Here is a 17127-nt window from a genome sequence, read left to right on the forward strand (position 1 = left end):
TTCCTCTTGTTTGCTTCCCTTCCCTCAAGATGGTTTTTCTGACATCCCTGTCCTGAGTGCTCTGAAATGGCCTTGCTGGGCTGTAGCCACACTAACCCTGTGTGTCTGTGTGCCTCCAGATTCTCCAGGGGTCCCACCCAGTGCAAATGCCCACCAGCTCTTCAAGGGATTCAGTTTTGTTGCAACTACTACTGTAGAAGACCATAAAATATCACCCCTCACCAACATCCTGCCCATAGTCCAGGTAATGTTTTGCTTTTTGGGAAACTTCTTGGCGTGCTAAAGACTGACCAATATTCAGTATTTACAGTTCTTCCTGCTTTGTTGAGGAGACTGTTATAAAATCCTCAACATATTTTATATGTTGATAATAATTAAATACTTCCATGGGGTATTTTTAATTCTAAAAAGTGAGTGGCTGTTTTTCTGGAGGCAGAATTTCAAAGTCAAATCATGAGCAAGCAGGAGAAGCTTCTGCTGTTGGTACCAGTAATGTAAAGAGAATGGCAAAGAGAATCCTGTAATGGCAAAGAGAATCCTGTTGCTTTAGATAACCACTTGCCTGTTTTTTTTAAAGCAGCTTCATGGAAACAGTGCACAGTTCACTGATGTCTATGAACTGAAGGAAGATATTGGTGTGGGCTCCTACTCTGTTTGCAAGAGATGTATCCACATAGCTACAAACATGGAGTTTGCTGTGAAGGTACTGGCATCAATTCCACTCTGAAAATATTGGCTAGTAGGTTTGAAAACTTAGGTTTGTGAGTTTTCCAGTTGCTGTGTTTTTATGAGTTTATCAGTTACATTCTTGGAAGCTGAAAATAGTGTACAATGATGGGAATACCTGAAATAAAATGAGATTCACAAGGGTGGAACTGGGCTGCAGGGAGTTATTGATGCTTCAGACCAGTGCATTTCCTTGTTCAGTGGAGCAGGACAGGCTGCATTAATGATGGAATTTTAACAAGGATAGAGCAAGAAATGAATAAATGGGATGAGAAGCTGGAAGATGAATTACTCATGATTAGTAAGAAGTAATGAACTCTAGAATTTTTTTATTCTGTTGTTGAAATGAGAATATAAATACAAAAAACGTGTGTATTTAATAGACTTCGTTTATGCAAGTTGTTTTTCCTGTTATTTTGCAGATAATTGATAAAAGCAAAAGGGATCCCTCAGAAGAAATCGAGATTCTCATGCGTTATGGGCAACATCCAAACATTATTACTTTAAAGGATGTATGTACCTCCTTTTCTGCTACCTCTTATTAGTGCTGAAAAAATACATGCAGATGTAGGCAGTTTATTTGGATTCATTAAATTTCTTTTACATAGAAAAAATTCCTGGGAGAGCAGTATGTAACAGTAGAGGGAGTGTATCAAAACACAGCATTGTCCTGATATTAATTTTTTCTAAAGTCTGTTTAAGCAGCTTGAAGTGAGGAATGATGTAAAGGTTAGAAATGCCATATTTCTTCTTGTTTCAAAGGAGCAGCCAATGTGTTGGTAACCTGAGAAAGCAGTGGCCTGCACGTTGTCCTGTTTGTGCCAGAATGGAAGGGAAGAGCAGTCAGGAGTGTGGGGCTGCTCTCTCCTTCCAACAGCAGCTCTTACACTAAAAAATGTAACTCAGAGTGATGAATTAACAACTTGAATGGAGAGTGATGAATTAGCAGCTTGAGTCATGAGTTCCCAGGGTGACACAGGAGCTGCCTTGCCCTCCCTGCTCTGGCAGCCCCTGCTGTTTGTGCTGCCCCTCCTGTGGGAGGAGGGCATTTATGGGCACGTGTAACTGCAGATGTCGCCCCTGTCAGAATGCTCTGAGTGTGAGTGCCCTGTTAAACCTCTCCCCAGGTGTATGATGATGGCAGATTCATCTACCTGGTGACAGAGCTGATGAAGGGGGGGGAGCTGCTGGACCGGATCCTGCGGCAGAAATTCTTCTCCGAGCGGGAGGCGAGCGCGGTGCTCTTCACCATCGCCAAGACCGTGGACTACCTGCACTGCCAGGGGGTGAGTGAGGGAGTGAGGGACTGCCTGCACTGCCAGGGGGTGAGTGAGGGACTGCCTGCACTGCCAGGGGGTGAGTGAGGGACTGCCTGCACTGCCAGGGGGTGAGTGAGGGACTGCCTGCACTGCCAGGGGTGAGTGAGGGAGTGAGGGACTGCCTGCACTGCCAGGGGTGAGTGAGGGAGTGAGGGACTGCCTGCACTGCCAGGGGTGAGTGAGGGACTGCCTGCACTGCCAGGGGGTGAGTGAGGGAGTGAGGGACTGCCTGCACTGCCAGAGGTGAGTGAGGGAGTGAGGGACTGCCTGCACTGCCAGGGGTGAGTGAGGGAGTGAGGGACTGCCTGCACTGCCAGGGGTGAGTGAGGGACTGCCTGCACTGCCAGGGGTGAGTGAGGGACTGCCTGCACTGCCAGGGGTGAGTGAGGGACTGCCTGCACTGCCAGCCACAGCCCTGGCACAGCTTGGAATCACCACTCCCCCACCCTCTGTGCTTTGCTTGGCTTGTTTTCTTGCTAAGAGGTTTTGTGTTTTATCATAAAGGTGAATAACAAAAACAACTTGTCCTGTTATGCTGGCAAAGCCTTTGGACTCTGCATTCAGCTTCTTGTTGCCAAAGGGTGATGCTGGTTCCAGTTGCATTATGAGCCAGGAGGTTTTTATTGCATTACTTGAACTAGAATTTTTGGGTACTTTAATGTTATATAATTGTTTATTTTGGGGTACTTTAAGGTTATATAATTATTTAAAACTCTCATAAGTATATTAATCTAGAGAACAGCTTTTATAAGTTGTAAATTACAAACAAATGTACCTGTTCCTCCTAAATGATGGCTTTTCAAATGTCTTTGCTTAAAGGTGGTGCACCGAGACCTTAAACCCAGTAACATTTTATACACTGATGATTCAAACAATGCTGATTCTATCAGGATTTGTGATTTTGGATTTGCAAAACAACTCCGAGGAGAAAATGGACTGCTTCTAACTCCCTGCTACACTGCAAACTTCGTGGCACCAGAGGTATTTCAAGCTGCTCTGTGTTTTCTTTGTGCTGTTTTTGGTGCATCAGATGCTAAAACTTTTCAGCAATGCTTGGAAAAAAAGCTCAACAATTCTGCTACTTTTCTTTAAATATAATCACACATGCATTTTAAACATGAGTACATGTGTTTATAATAAACCTGCTTTAAAAACAGCAGAGTCCACCCTCAAAAATAAGATGTGAGCCTGTTGAAAATCTTAAGAGATAATCTGGGAACAAGAAGTGTTGTTGGTGTTTACTGCAACTTGTATATTAGAAAGTCAATAATTAAATCTCTCACATGATCCAGGGATGGTCTTACCCTTCCCTAGGCTGAGGTCTTGTTTTGGGGTGGTTTTTTTAATATATGACAGGTATTTAACACTCTTTGTTTCATAGGTTCTCATGAGACAGGGATATGATGCTGCCTGTGACATATGGAGCTTGGGAGTTCTCCTTTACACAATGTTGGCAGGGTGAGAATATTTCTGAGCTGTTTTGTTTACCTTAAATCCCAGAATGTTGCCTGAATCCTTGCTTCCATAGAAATGGTGAGGCATTGGCTGATGGAATGACACAGACACAGGTGGGACAGGCAGCTCTGAGTAAAGCCAAATAATCCACGTTTAGCTCAAAGTAGGATCAAGGTTTCTCTTCACCTTCCCTTGGAGGTGCCAGAGACTTCCCCCAGTTTTCAGGAGGGAATTGAGTCTGTGAAAATGAGTGCTGGGTTTCTCTTTAGCCTCTTGTCCTCCCACCCCACCCCCTTTGCTCACCCTGTGTCTCCTGGCCCTGCTGCATTCCTGTGTCGAACACTCTGGGCTGTGATCTCTGGAGTTTCCTCAGCATCCAAACCTGATGAAGCTCTAGGAAGCATCTAGTGGCCAAATGAGAGATGTTTGCTGAATCCTTCTCTAGCAGAAGAAGAGCAGGTTTTTAGTCCTATGACTAAATCCTGTCTATGGGAAATTACTCTCTTGATAAATCTGTACTTCCCATTAAAAATGAGAAATATTACTATTTAATAGCGTGTGTATATATTCTCTATTCTATGTATATATTCATATATGTGGATATGTTTCTGTTGGCAGTGGGATATTGACTGATTCACGAGATTTTACCAGTTTCTTGCAGTTTTTATCTATAACAAAGTGTTTCTGTTGTTTTCTTCCTCTCCCCAGCTATACTCCATTTGCCAATGGTCCCAATGATACTCCTGAGGAGATCCTAGTACGGATAGGCAGTGGAAAATTCTCTCTAAGTGGAGGCAACTGGGACACTGTTTCAGATGCAGCAAAGGTGTAAATGTGTTTTGGTTTTATATTTTTGTAGAATTCCAATGAAATCTACTGAGCTTTATCAGCTAGACTGCTCTGTAAGTGTAGTTGTTATTATCTGCAGAGTTCGTTGCAGGGAAGGATATCTGCTCCAACATTTTATTTAAAGACTCTGTCTGTAATGAATATAGATTCCCTGGGATGGTGTTGACCCACTCTGTGGGTATCTTAATCACCAGTGTTGCCTTTTGAAAAGATCAGCCTTAATATTAAATATTAATGTTTAAATATTTTTTCCAGTCCTTTGGAACTGCACTATTGTTCATTTCAGTAGGAGTGATTCAGAATGCTTGTTGGCTCTTGCTGTCTTAGCATGAGAAATTCACTTCTGTGTATTTAAGAATGCTTCACATTTTGTACCTAAAACAAAGGGAACATTCTGTCAGCCTGCTCATATTTTGGTTTTATTTCAAACTGTTGCTGTCTCTGTTCTGTGCCCTTCCCACCCACCTCTCCTTTGGACCAACGTTGTAATTAATCAGTAGCTTGTTGCTAATGCTTCTAACAGGCAAAAACAAGTGTCCATTGCTGTTGGCTTTATGCTTTATTTGGTTTCTTGGAGGAAAAATTCCTTGCTGGTGTCTCACTGTCCCTGAATTAATTTGTAGTAAGGAGGCAGCAGAGCCCAAAGTGCAGAATGAAAAAGAAGGGAGAGATTTGCAAATAACAGCTTTCCTCCATAAAATCTGCCTGCTACATTTGAATAGGATTTCTAGTCTTTTAAAGATGATATTCATAATAAACATGAAAGGCACAACAGTGAGTTGCTTTGCAATCAAGGCTGGCTCTGTTGAGCTGCTCCAATAGTACCACACATTGTTCGGAGCCTTCTGCAGTGTCAGGGCACAGAATGATCCCATTTGTCTGCTGCTCTCTGTGTGCTGGCATTGTGTAAACCCCTCCACATCGGGTGCTTCTCTCACTGCTGCCATCCCTGCTGCTTTAAAGGCCACCTGAGATGCTTTGGGCTGAGCAATCTCTGTGTTCCCTTTCCTGCAGGATTTGTTGTCACACATGCTGCACGTGGATCCCCACCAGCGGTACACGGCCGAGCAGGTGCTGAAGCACTCCTGGATTGCCTGTAGGGACCAGCTGCCTCATTACCAGCTCAACAGGCAAGATGCCCCACATCTAGTAAAGGTAAAGCCACCTGGGATGCTGCTTCACCTGGGGGATGTGCAAGGAGTGCAGTTGGTTTAGAGCTACAGACAGAAGTCTCATTTTTTCTGTTTGTTTTCCGTAGTACCAACACATTAAAGTTACATAGTGAGACAAATTCATGGAATGGGGGAAGGGTTTGGGTTGGGAGGACCAACCCAAACCATTAAAAGCTGGACCATCCACCCCTGCCATGGGCAGGGACACCTTCCACTATCCCAGGGTGCTCCAAGCCCTGTCTAACTTGGCCTTGGGGACTACCAGGGATCCAGGGGCAGCCACAGCTGCTCTGGGCACCTGTGCCAGGGCCTGCCCACCCTCACAGGGAGCAGTTCCTTCCCAGTATCCCACCTAGCCCTGCCCTCTGGCAGTGGGAAGCCATTCCCCTTGTCCTGGCCCTACATACCCTTGTATAAAGTCCCTCTACAAATTAAATTAGAAAATAATTATTTTTAATAATTACTCCCCCTCTGTGTAGGGAAGAGATTTTTGTGTGTGGTTTCTGTAAGGTAGTTCTTGACCTGTGTCTGAAGTCAGGACCTGAGTGGCCACTGAAGTGGCTGTGTTTGAGAAATTGGTGCTAATCTGGCTTGAAAGATACAAATTCTGACCTACATCACCAGGTGATTCCTACATCTGAGGGATACAGAAGAAATACAGAAGAAACAGAAAGAAGTGTTAGACACCCATGCTTAGACATTGGAAGGGTTCAACAACAGATTTGTTTTTCCCTAACAAACTTCAGAGAATTCATATGACCCGGCACAAGTCTTGTTTGGTTTTATTTGAGTTAGTCAAGTATTTAATGTTTAATTGCTTTATTTTCTGATGAAAACTTCTACATACACGAATTATTATGACGTATTTCCTTTTTCTCTAGGGAGCCATGGCTGCTACATATTCTGCACTGAATCACAAGACATTTCAGCCAGTGCTGGAGCCTGTGGCAGCCTCCAGTTTAGCTCAGCGACGGAGCATGAAAAAGCTCACATCCACAGACTTATAGATCCACTGGGACACCTGAGCAGACAAGCTAGGGGGAAACCCAACAAGTGGCTCTATTTTGCCTGACCTGTGATCAAAAGGCATCTATGGTTTCCTGCTACACTACTTGAATTCTGTAAAAGTCCTTTTTTTAAAAAGAAAAAAAAAAATCCACAGGTTCATACTGTGTTTGTTTTACAGGCCGTATCTGTTAAGTTAATTTAAACATCAGGTACACCATAATGAATTTCTCTACACTGTCCTTTGAGATCTGTTGCAAATATTCTTTCACATTCTGTATAGTTTTGCTGGGTTCAGTTAAAAAAAAAATGGTTTAGGGGACCGTTGCCAATGACCAAGTTGTACATAAAGTGTCAGTGTGAGTTTTCTTGCTTCACACCTTCACACCCTGCTGTGAAGGGCAAATTCTTCATTTTGTAATTGGGCACTTCGTTGGTTCAACTCAATTCCTTTCCCTTGTCCATGACTATTATGCAGAGTTGAGCAATGTGATGTGCCAGAGTTAATTCATCACTGTTGATTTGCTAGGTCTGTGTTTGCATGGTGCCAGTAACTGAGGAGTTTCTATGGAAATGCAAACCAAAGGGATGTGCAAGATCCTGCACTTAAATTTGATCTCTTGTGACCCAAAAGAAATGCTGGTTATGGCCTCTGACAGGAAAACAAACATTTCTGGTTGTTAGCACAAATTGTGTCCTGCACTGAGCTGGAGAAAGTCAATATGTGCATAAACTGTCAACATTCAGGCTCTCAGAAACATTGGTGCCACTTCAAAACAACATCATGCAGCTCAATCCTTTGTTATTTATATTTCCCATCCATTAATACAGCTACTGTGTTATTTTCCTCAGCAGTCTTTCCACTAAATACACCCAATATTAGGTTTGTTTGGCATATGAGACAAACTGACACTTTATTATAACCAACTTGGCACTTGGGGTTTATTTTTTATTTATTTGGTTTTTTTAATTAGAAGGTTGCTTCTCTCTGACTCTCTCGCCGCATGTACAAATATTACAGAACAGAAATGCAAAATTCTCTTTGCCTAACTGTAGGGGTAGCTTGGGAAAATAAATAAGCCTTGCTGTGTGCCCAGATAAGGGAATTCTGACCAAGAAATTTCACAGTTATGGACAAATTCCTTTCAGCATCCTGTGGCCAGCACTCACTCACCTTCTCTGCCTGGTGTTAGGACTGCAGCTGTTCCCAAATGCTGGGGTGGAGAAGAAATTCATTTCAGGGCCAGAATTACCTGGGCTTTCCTGACTCCAAACCAGTGCTGACTGCTGGTAGTTCATTCAGAGATACACTTAGAAGTGTTTTCAAAAGCTGTAGACACTGAGCAGTTGTAGTGACATAGCAGGATGATTAGAAATATTAAATATATTAGTGACATTAGGCTGTGAAGTGACCAAAACTCAGACATAGTTCAGACTCATTTGTAATCATTAAATTTTCAAATGCAAGACCCCAGGGCTGAGACAGCAAAAAAAACAAACTTCCAGGAGAATTCTGGCCCAAGCACCAGGAATGGTGGTGATAATTCACATCTCACAAGAGGTGTTGGCTGGTTTTTGCTTATACCTGTGAAGGACTTGGTGGTGTTGGAAATACTTTTAGATAAGCTGCTTTCTTCTGCTGTGGTGAGGGAAGATGGACATTATCTGGCCAAATAGTTAGTTATGAATATATGTAGATTTGAGACTTAATGATATAGCAAACATAGGTGTGCTCTTTGTATCACACAGAACATCCCCCAGATGGAATTTCTTGAGTGTTTGATAGATGCTGGAAGCTTTAGGGGCCATTTGTGCCTAGTTTTGAGGTGCCTGTTTGAAATGCTTGAAAACTTATCAAAGAACACAACTGCTTCCTGGAAAGCTTTTTGTTTAGTACAAAATCTGTCCCTTTTGCAGCTGCTTCATCCTCCTTTTCCTTTTTCCAGCAAGAATGCCTGGAAACCTCTTGTCTAACACTCTGTCAGGATCATTTTAATATAAATTTAAAGATGACTGCCAGAAGAATTTGAATTCACTCAAAAAAACCACCAAAGTGATGGAAGTTAAGCCCCCTGAGCCCAGGTCAAGGTGTACTGTGGGTTGAAATGTAGTCCTAAAAGCTGTGTTGGGGATAAGAGGTAATGCAAGGCCTGGAATACAGTGGAAATGTCAAACTTGAATTGTCTTCAGCTTTCCTGTAAGGCAGCAGCTGGTCTTTAATGGCTTTACCATGAATCATTTAACAGTGTTTCTGTTGGTATTTTCTTTTAGCTTGCTTAGAAGCACCACAGAATAAGCACCTTAAAAGCATTTTGCACAAGAGCAGTTGGAAGCAGCTGAAGGGACTCAAGTTGTTCTTGATGTGCAGCACAAAGGTGGTGAGAGGAAAAGAACACAAACAAGATGGATGTTCTGATTCATTGCTGAGTATTTAAAACATTTCCTGGAAAGTTATCCCTGTTTTATATCACTGCTGGCCTTTAGTGCAAGTGGTACTTCAGGGGTAAAAATAACATTACAGAGTTGTCTTATTGTGGGGAAAACAGATGGATGTGTTATATCTGACAGGCCAGTGTACCCTGGTGTGCCACTTAGAATCCTTATTTAGGGGGAAAAGTTCCCTTGCTCTATTTCAGCATATCAGTCCTGGAAATATTTGGGATATGCAGGAACACAGAGTTCACTTGCAGTTTACTTTTACTGTACTTAAGGATCATCTTTGTGAGGCTCCTTTGGGAATTCCTTGCCTGTTTCTCATCCCTTTCTTTCCCAGCTTAGGTTTTGATATCTAAAAGTAGCATGGTCTGCTCATGAGCTGTCAGGCAAGGTTTGAGAAGGAAGAGCAGGTACTGGGAGAGTGCCCTGGCTGCAGTAAAAGGTTGGTGGAAATTATTTCTATCATCTGGGCACAGTTCAAGTTTACAAACTGGTGATGTTCTTACTGCCTTACTGAGTCAGAAAAAATGTTAAATTTTCACAAAGGTTCATAATTACACAGAAGTTGGCATTCAGACTAAAGGGATTTCCACAGAAGGAAATTTTAATTGATAGAATATTTTGGCCATGGGTTCCTGCCAGAAAAGCTCCTGCTCTGGTGTTTGGTGATGATCATTATCAGTTCCAGCTCAGAAAGCAGATTCCCACTGGAGCTGGAGTGGGCTCAGGACTCTTTTGCTGTTCTTTCACCCCAGGATATCTCAGTTTGTACCTTCAGTTATCCCTTGGATATAAAGTGAGGAGCTCTGTTGTATTCCTGTTCCACATCCAGAAACTGCAGTGGCACCACAGTGAGCCCATGCTGGGGTCACAGGGCCCTTCCTTGGAGCTTTCCTGGTTGGGTGCAGTCCAGCCCTGATCTGTGGCTTGTGTGGTTTTCTTTTCCCCATTTTGTGCAGAATCAGTGAATTCCCCTTGCCCATGGCAGGAGGTGCAGGGGGCTGAGCCTGCTCTTCCTCTGAGGCCTCTGTTTGAATGTTCTTGCAGCCAGAGAAGGCATCCAAAACCTCACCCAAGTCAGTCATGTTGAGCTTGAATTTTGTCTTCCATGTTTTAATTCCTTTTCCAAAGCTGATTTTCAGCTGTCCAATAGTTAAAATAACCTCTGGCAAACTGCAGCAGGTGGGAGTTCCTTGCAGTGTACTTAGAGACTGGTCTGTAGAGATGTGTTGAGTTAATTACACAAGGTTATAATAATTCTCCTGGTTTGTATCAGTGAAATTAGGCTGAAACATCAATGCAAACACAGGGTTTTATGTATTTCTGTAGCACTTAAGCTTTTCAATCCTATCCAGAACTAAAAGTTAGCAAATATTTGTGGGAGGGGAGGGAGGAGCAGTTTTTCTTTCTCAAAGTTTGAAGAAAGCTTCTGAAGCTGTGATCATAATAGAGTCCTATGTAATCCTCTAGGAGCTGTGTAGGGTTAAAAACATAAAATTCTCCTTAAAAGTTTAGGAACTCTTTGAGGTGTGCACTGACAGCTGTTGGTAACTCCCCATACCAGCCTTCTGCTTTGGTATGAATGAAGTGCAGGGGAGTTACAACATCTGTCTCTGTTCCAAGTATTTTTAAATATTTGCTCCTCCAAATTCTACTGTTCCTTGGGAATAGAAGAATGGATACAAATTTGAAAACCCTCACCCTTAATATATGGCTGAAGCTGATTGAATATTATAAGAATATGTATAATTAGAAAGTCTCCCACAAAATCATCAGCAGCTGGTTTTCTTGAGATTTTTCCTGTGTAATGAAAACAAACTTTCTCTGAAAGCTTTAAAAAATACTTAATTGATTATATTTCTTAATTAATAATTTTTGGGCAATAGCTTATTACCAATAGTGAGTTTGAATAACCCTGAATTCTCTTGTGGGGTTTTTCACACGAGGATGCTGGAGGTGGATCTGCTTTGCAGGACCAAGTGTTCAGGTTTGGGTGTTTTCATTAGGCTTTTGAGCAGTGTTTGCTAATTAATTAATTAATTGCATTGTCTTAATGTCCCAAGCACTTTGGCATCTTGCACTGATGCTCTGGTTAGAGCTGAAACTCTCCTGGCACGTGGCTGAATCTCCATAAAGGGCATTAATTGAGAACAGTGTGCAATGAATTCCATGCTCTGAGGTACTTCAAAGATGAAACCCTACACAAGGTCCCCGTTATCAGATATTGTAACTGTCATTTCCTTCTCTTAAGCATATTGTGGATTTTGTATCATACTGTATTTATTTCATTTAATTTTAAAAGAAATGTTTTCTTTAAAGCTCTGTATATATTGACATTAAAGTTTGCATTGTACTACGTTCTCCTCTTCTTGCAAGGCTGGGTCTGGCAGTGCAGTGGTGTTTCTCTTGGCACTGCTGCCTTCAATTACAGCACACCAAAGACAACCTCAAAATTGTATTTATTTTTGTCAAACTCCCTGAATAATCATAAAGGTACAGTTTTAATTAGCTGGCAGTTCCTTGAGTACTAGAATAAAAAGAGTTGCAAATTCATAACATTTGGTAATTGACAGAAATCCATCACTTCTGCCGTGGAAGTTTGCTTGCTTCTGTTTTTCAAATGGATATAAAAAACAATGAGCAAACATTCCTAAATTAAATGTATATGAATTATTTCATAAACCTTGCCAAAAATCTCACATACATCAAGAGCTATTTATAAATTGATATTCAGTCAAGTGTTTCATGCCATACTTGCAGCAAAACAAGACATTCAGTGGTAGGATTGATGTATTACCTCAGGGTGGGATCATCTACCTCTGTGCTTTTTAAATATAAAATCTATAAAACTTGTCTAATAAAGTCTATTAAATTTGACTCCATATATTAAGAGGAAATAATTTTCCTGCAAAGATCTGATCCTTTGAAAAGAGACACTTGCATTACAAGTGTCAGGAATGGCATTAAAAACTGGGTTTAAAGTCCTCCTGAGGTATTTGATAAGTGCTGGTGCTGTTGGTGTTCACAGTGGTTTACAGATACTTTATTTTTTTGAATGCACAGGAAGGTTTTCCCACCTTTGCCTCAGGTCCATCTCCCAGGTGCTGTTTGCTCACACAAGACAGCGGTGGCAGAAGAAAGGGGGGCCTGGAGCCACAGAGGAGGCAGCAGGTACAAGCTTCCTAGATTGTCATGATTTGTTTGATTTCACTCAAGTCAGACAGGAAAAACAAATCAAATTGGACAAAACCATTAAAATCCATTTTAAAAACCATTTTTAAAAGCCCTGAGTCTCAGGTATTGAGATCTGCAGGCTCGGTGAAGGTGTTGCTGGGTGGGAGGAGACAAGGCATGGATTAAAAGCCAACCTGACTGAATTTGGAGAGACTAAGGACAAGGATGAGCCAAGTGTTAAAAAAGACTCCAGAATGTGCCTTAATTGCATCCTGTTCTTTGTTTTCCTGCAAAGTTTGGTTCTCGGGAGCTGTTTTCCCCATGATTCATCCCTGAATCTATGACTGTAAGAGGCACCTTCCCACATCTCTTTTGGGTTTTTTTTTGTGGGGTGCAAAATGTTTTAAGATAAAGATGTTCCCACCTTTGCTTGCCCCAGCTGTAGCAGGATGAGGGAGCAAGTGTCTGCTGGCAATTTTGCCAAAATACAGATTTAACTGTATTTATTTCAGCTTTTGTTTAACAATTTCCCTCCAGAACCTCTGGGGAGCTTCTCTCAGACGTTGGGGCTTCTTGTGGGCCTCTTGAAAGCCACAGAAAGCTCTTGGCAGAGGTGAGGTCAGTTCTGCAGCCCCTTAAGGCACTGCTTGGGCAGGGCTCCCTCCCCTTGGGGTTGTTTGCATTTCCAGCCTTGGAGCAAATCCTGAACTCTCCAGAGCTGGTTTGGGACCTGCTCTTTGATTTTTGGCATGCAGAGAATTCTACCCCAGAGCAATCCTGTACCAGGATTTAAACAGGAAGTGTAATGCCCTAGTGCTGGCTGATGGTGCAAATTCCCTATTCCTGAACAGGTGCATTTTGGGCTCTTGTGGCCCTCAGCATCCAGGTTTGTGTCCTGGTCTCTGCAGGGATGGCTGGAATTACAGAGGGAGGGATGTCTCTTAATTTAAGGGGGTTTGTTGCTTGTTAAGGCTTTTGTGGGGGAATCACAGTGTAATTCTGATGGGCTTGTGCCTGTCCTATCCATGGTAGCATCCAAGGCCAGGTTGGACAGGGCTGGGAGCAGCCTGGGAGAGGGGAAGTGTCCCTGCCCATGGCAGGGGGTGGAAGGAAAGGGGCTTTAAGGTCCCTTCCCGTTGTATTGAATCACAAATCTTTTTCTGTGGTAACTGCAGTTGTGGAATGCTGACACAGGCCCTGGCACCGGGCTGTGCTGAAAGCCCAGCCTGGAGGTCTTGGCAGCTAAACTGAAAGTTGGTCTGGTAGCAAGGCGTTGCAAGCAGGTATTGTGTCATCTATTGTGTCAAAATCTTCTTGTTTGGGACTGAATTCAGCCATTCTGAGGTGGGAAAGCAGCGACTGCCGGGATGAGGAGCAGCGTGGGGAAGGGGGATGCAGTTCTTAACTGCAGTTCAGTTCATTATTGCAGTTCAGTTCTTTCTTGCAGTTCAGTTCTTTCTTGCAGTTCAGTTCTTTATTGCAGTTCAGTTCTTTATTGCAGTTCTTTCTTTATTGCCTCCTCCGGGGGAGCGGGCACCGGCTGCTCACGGGGTCACAGCGACCCCGAGCCCGCTCGGTGCTGCTGAGCTGCTCCTGGGATTCGCTGTCCCGGGGGATGTGCGGGTCCCGTGCCGGTATTTCCCGGTGTTTGCCGTGCCGGTAATTCCCGGTGTTTGCCGTGCCGGTAATTCCCGGTATTGGCCGTGCCGGTATTCCCGGTGTTTGCCGTGCCGGTAATCCCCGGTGTTTGCCGTGCCGGTAATCCCCGGTGTTTGCCGTGCCGGTAATTCCCGGTGTTTGCCGTGCCGGTAATTCCCGGTATTGGCCGTGCCGGTATTCCCGGTGTTTGCCGTGCCGGTAATTCCCGGTGTTTGCCGTGCCGGTATTCCCGGTGTTTGCCGTGCCGGTATTCCCGGTGTTTGCCGTGCCGATATTCCCGGTGTTTGCCGTGCCGATATTCCCGGTGTTTGCCGTGCCGGTAATTCCCGGTGTTTGCCGTGCCAATATTCCCGGTGTTTGCCTTGCCAATATTCCCGGTGTTTGCCGTGCCTGTTCCGCGGTGGCCCCGGCGCAGCCGCTGCGCTCCCCGCAGCCCCCAGGAGATGGAGGCAGCGCCCCGCAAGCGGCCCCGGAGCCTTCCCGGGCATTCCCGAGCCTTCCCACCGGGACTGATCCCGCCCGGAACCCTCCGGGGGTCACCGCGGCTGAAGGAGGCACGGCCGGGAACTGGAGTTCAGTTGCACTATTGGAATTAGTTTGCATTTTGTTATTTTTTTTAAAATTCTTTTTCGAGAATATCATGTTCTCCTGGTTCTCCTGTTTTCCTGCCTGTGGGATGTGGTTGTGTGATCCCTTCATGCCCATATCCCGAAGAATTGAATAGAACAGCTCCACATCTGCTGCTCCTGGCTGAGGGGCAGAGAAGCAGCAGCAGCAGGACCAACCTTGGAGCATCTCCCTGAACCCAGAGGTCCCACCTTGGCAAGGATTTCTCAATACTGGGAAAGGAGGAGGAGCAGGAATAATGAAATCAGAGCTGGTCCTGAACTGGGAGATGTAAGAGCCTAAATGAGAGGTGCAGGACTCCAGGCACTCTCCAAAATGCAGTTTATTCCATCCAAGAGGTTGCAGCAGTCCAGGGTGGTGGGTGACAGAGCTGTGCCCACAGCTGTCAGCTCCAGCTGCAGGCAGGCCTGCAGACCCTTTGGTTTTGGTTCCATTGCATTATAGACTTTTCTTTGCTGAGCATCTTAATACAGCAGAACCAATCTATCCCTTAACTATTATCCATAGCCTATCATAACTACTGTAATTACCATATTCATGTTACTGTTCTGCAGTCACTAAAGGTCAGTGCATTACAGTTTAAGCTAGAAGTTGTTTTTCAGTTTTCTTGCAGTGGAAAATTCTGAGACCTTTTTCTACTTGCAGCTTTGCTGACTTGTTTGCCTGTGCTATTTTTCTGCTGGGTAAAAACATCTTCTTGTTTGGGGTGGGTTTATCCTTTGCTCTAAGCCATAAAAACCCCTTCTAACCAACACACCCTTTGCCTCCTTGGTTATCCAGTGAGACTGGCTCAGCAATTCTTTTCTTCTATATCAAAACTTGCTTCCATCTCTATTCCTTCATCAGACTCTACATTTAAAAATCTTTCTGCTAAGCACACACACATCTGTGAGACTTTCTTGTCAAACTTTCATCCTTCCCAACAGGAGGGATCCCTGTGGATCTCTGAGTGCAGCTCCTGTCCCTGCACACACCCCACCAATCCCTCCCTGTGCCTGGAGCATTTCCCAGCCTCTCCTGAGCTCTGGGAGGTTTTGGGCTGGGAGCATTCCCGGGGAGCTGCTCCATGCAGGAGGGAGGGCAGGGATCCTGGGATGTGGAACTTCCTTCCCTCTGCTCCTCCTGAGCAGCCAGAATTAGTACAACCAAGCACAAAAACTTCTGATTTGGAAACAGCAGCACCAGGCAAATCTGGAAGTTTCTCATCTAGAGCAAAAACCTCAACATACAGTTTTTTTGAGGTAAATAGAAATATTTTGGGTCCAAGTAGAGATAACGTGTATGTTTTTAGTGATATTTTTGATTTCAACACCTGTATACTTTGAAACAGAACTTTGTGCATGTTTACTGTTTTCATTAGGAAATTTATTGCAATTTAAAAGGCTCTGGTACTCCAGGGTTCAGCATCTGGAGTAAAATGTATGGTAGAAAAACTCTCATTAAATTCTGATCGTAAGACAACAATTTAAGAATAAAAATTAGTTAAGATCTTGCTTTGCCAGCTTAGAAAATCACATTCTGATCAAGCTGAAGGTGTTCCCTGTTTGTGACAGGAGGGTTGGACTAAATGGATTTTAAAGGTCCCTTCCAGCCCAAAAGAAGGGATTTCCTTGTGCTGCTCAGGCTCCTGCTGCAGAAGGGGGAGCAGAAAACGAACCTCAAGTTAATTAACAGCTCCAGCTGCTAATTCCCCCCGCACCAACCCAGGAAGAGTGAGCTTGTTCATTGCCTGTACCCCATGGAAAATGATCAAACTCCAAAATAGCTGAAAGAATTAATTTAAATGAGCTGGCAGTGCTTGTCAGGGAGGGAATAAGGGCAGATTTGAGGAAATTAATAACGTAACTCAAAGTTCCCAGCAAACTCCTGGCAAAGGCAATGTAAACTTGGTTTCAAATTAATTATTGCAAGTAAACATTTGAAATGCTACAGGCCAAATTAATATTTCAGAATTCTTCACTATTTATTACTGTGCTTAATTTTCTTACTTAAATATAATTTGGGCCTATGGCTGTTAAGAATTTAATTTTTGAGGTACTTTAATGAATTATAAAACATGTTTTAAACAGAAATGAATAGCTAATAAATGCCAAAAGTGATTAATTTTTTGAAACGTGCAAAGGCCTTTGTATTTAATTTTTTTAAAGTGCCCTAAATTGTTGGAAAGTAAAGAGAAAGAAAATACAAAGTGGATCAATTGAATTCTGGAATAATTTACTAAATCCCAAATAGTTTTGCTGTGGCCACATGTTCTTCCATGAGTCTCCAGTCCTTCCAGGAGTCTCCAATCCATTTTTTGTGTCCTTTAGACAAGGTGGTGACAAAAACATGCTCTGGAGACACCTTGCTCTGAAGCCCAGCTCCCTGGATGAGCAGCACTCTGCCCTGTTAAAAATTGATATATCCAAGTTTTTCCTGGGATAATACAACATCAAAGGTACATGTTTTGATAAACCCATGACTTTCTGATTATTTTAATGTGGTGGGGTTTCTTTAAGTGAAAATGAAATAGTGAGAATGAGGTTTTCATACTTTAGGTGAGCTTTTAATATAAATTTTGAACCTGGGGCTTGTGTGATGTGTAAAATTCCACGAGGTAGGATTTATGTGCACAGCTCCCTGCACAGTGGGATGGCAACACCTGCCATTAATTGTTTGTGGCTTGAAACTGAGCTTGATTTAGATGCTTTCATCCCAAGGGAAGA

The 17127-nt window shown here is 43.4% G+C and overlaps 1 protein-coding gene across 2 annotated transcripts in view; it reads left to right on the forward strand.

The window, feature by feature from the left end:
- RPS6KA6 (ribosomal protein S6 kinase A6) overlaps window positions 1–11315 on the forward strand; it is a 37406-nt gene extending 26091 nt beyond the window's left edge. Inside the window, exons 14-22 of one of the 2 annotated variants that reach the window (XM_071442191.1) lie at window positions 120–244; window positions 578–703; window positions 1149–1238; window positions 1854–2012; window positions 2865–3026; window positions 3427–3503; window positions 4209–4326; window positions 5364–5504; window positions 6403–11315. In XM_071442191.1, the coding sequence (XP_071298292.1) occupies window positions 120–244; window positions 578–703; window positions 1149–1238; window positions 1854–2012; window positions 2865–3026; window positions 3427–3503; window positions 4209–4326; window positions 5364–5504; window positions 6403–6528 (1124 nt within the window). In that variant the 3' untranslated portion in view covers window positions 6529–11315. The remainder of the gene's footprint in view (window positions 1–119; window positions 245–577; window positions 704–1148; window positions 1239–1853; window positions 2013–2864; window positions 3027–3426; window positions 3504–4208; window positions 4327–5363; window positions 5505–6402) is intronic. The other variant, XM_071442192.1, reaches the window with a different exon arrangement.
- The last annotated feature ends 5812 nt before the right edge of the window (window positions 11316–17127 follow it).

Source organism: Agelaius tricolor, unplaced genomic scaffold (assembly GCF_023055355.1).
Source record: "Agelaius tricolor isolate 1412-34295 unplaced genomic scaffold, bAgeTri1.0.p SCAF_17, whole genome shotgun sequence".
Lineage (NCBI taxonomy): Eukaryota > Metazoa > Chordata > Aves > Passeriformes > Icteridae > Agelaius > Agelaius tricolor.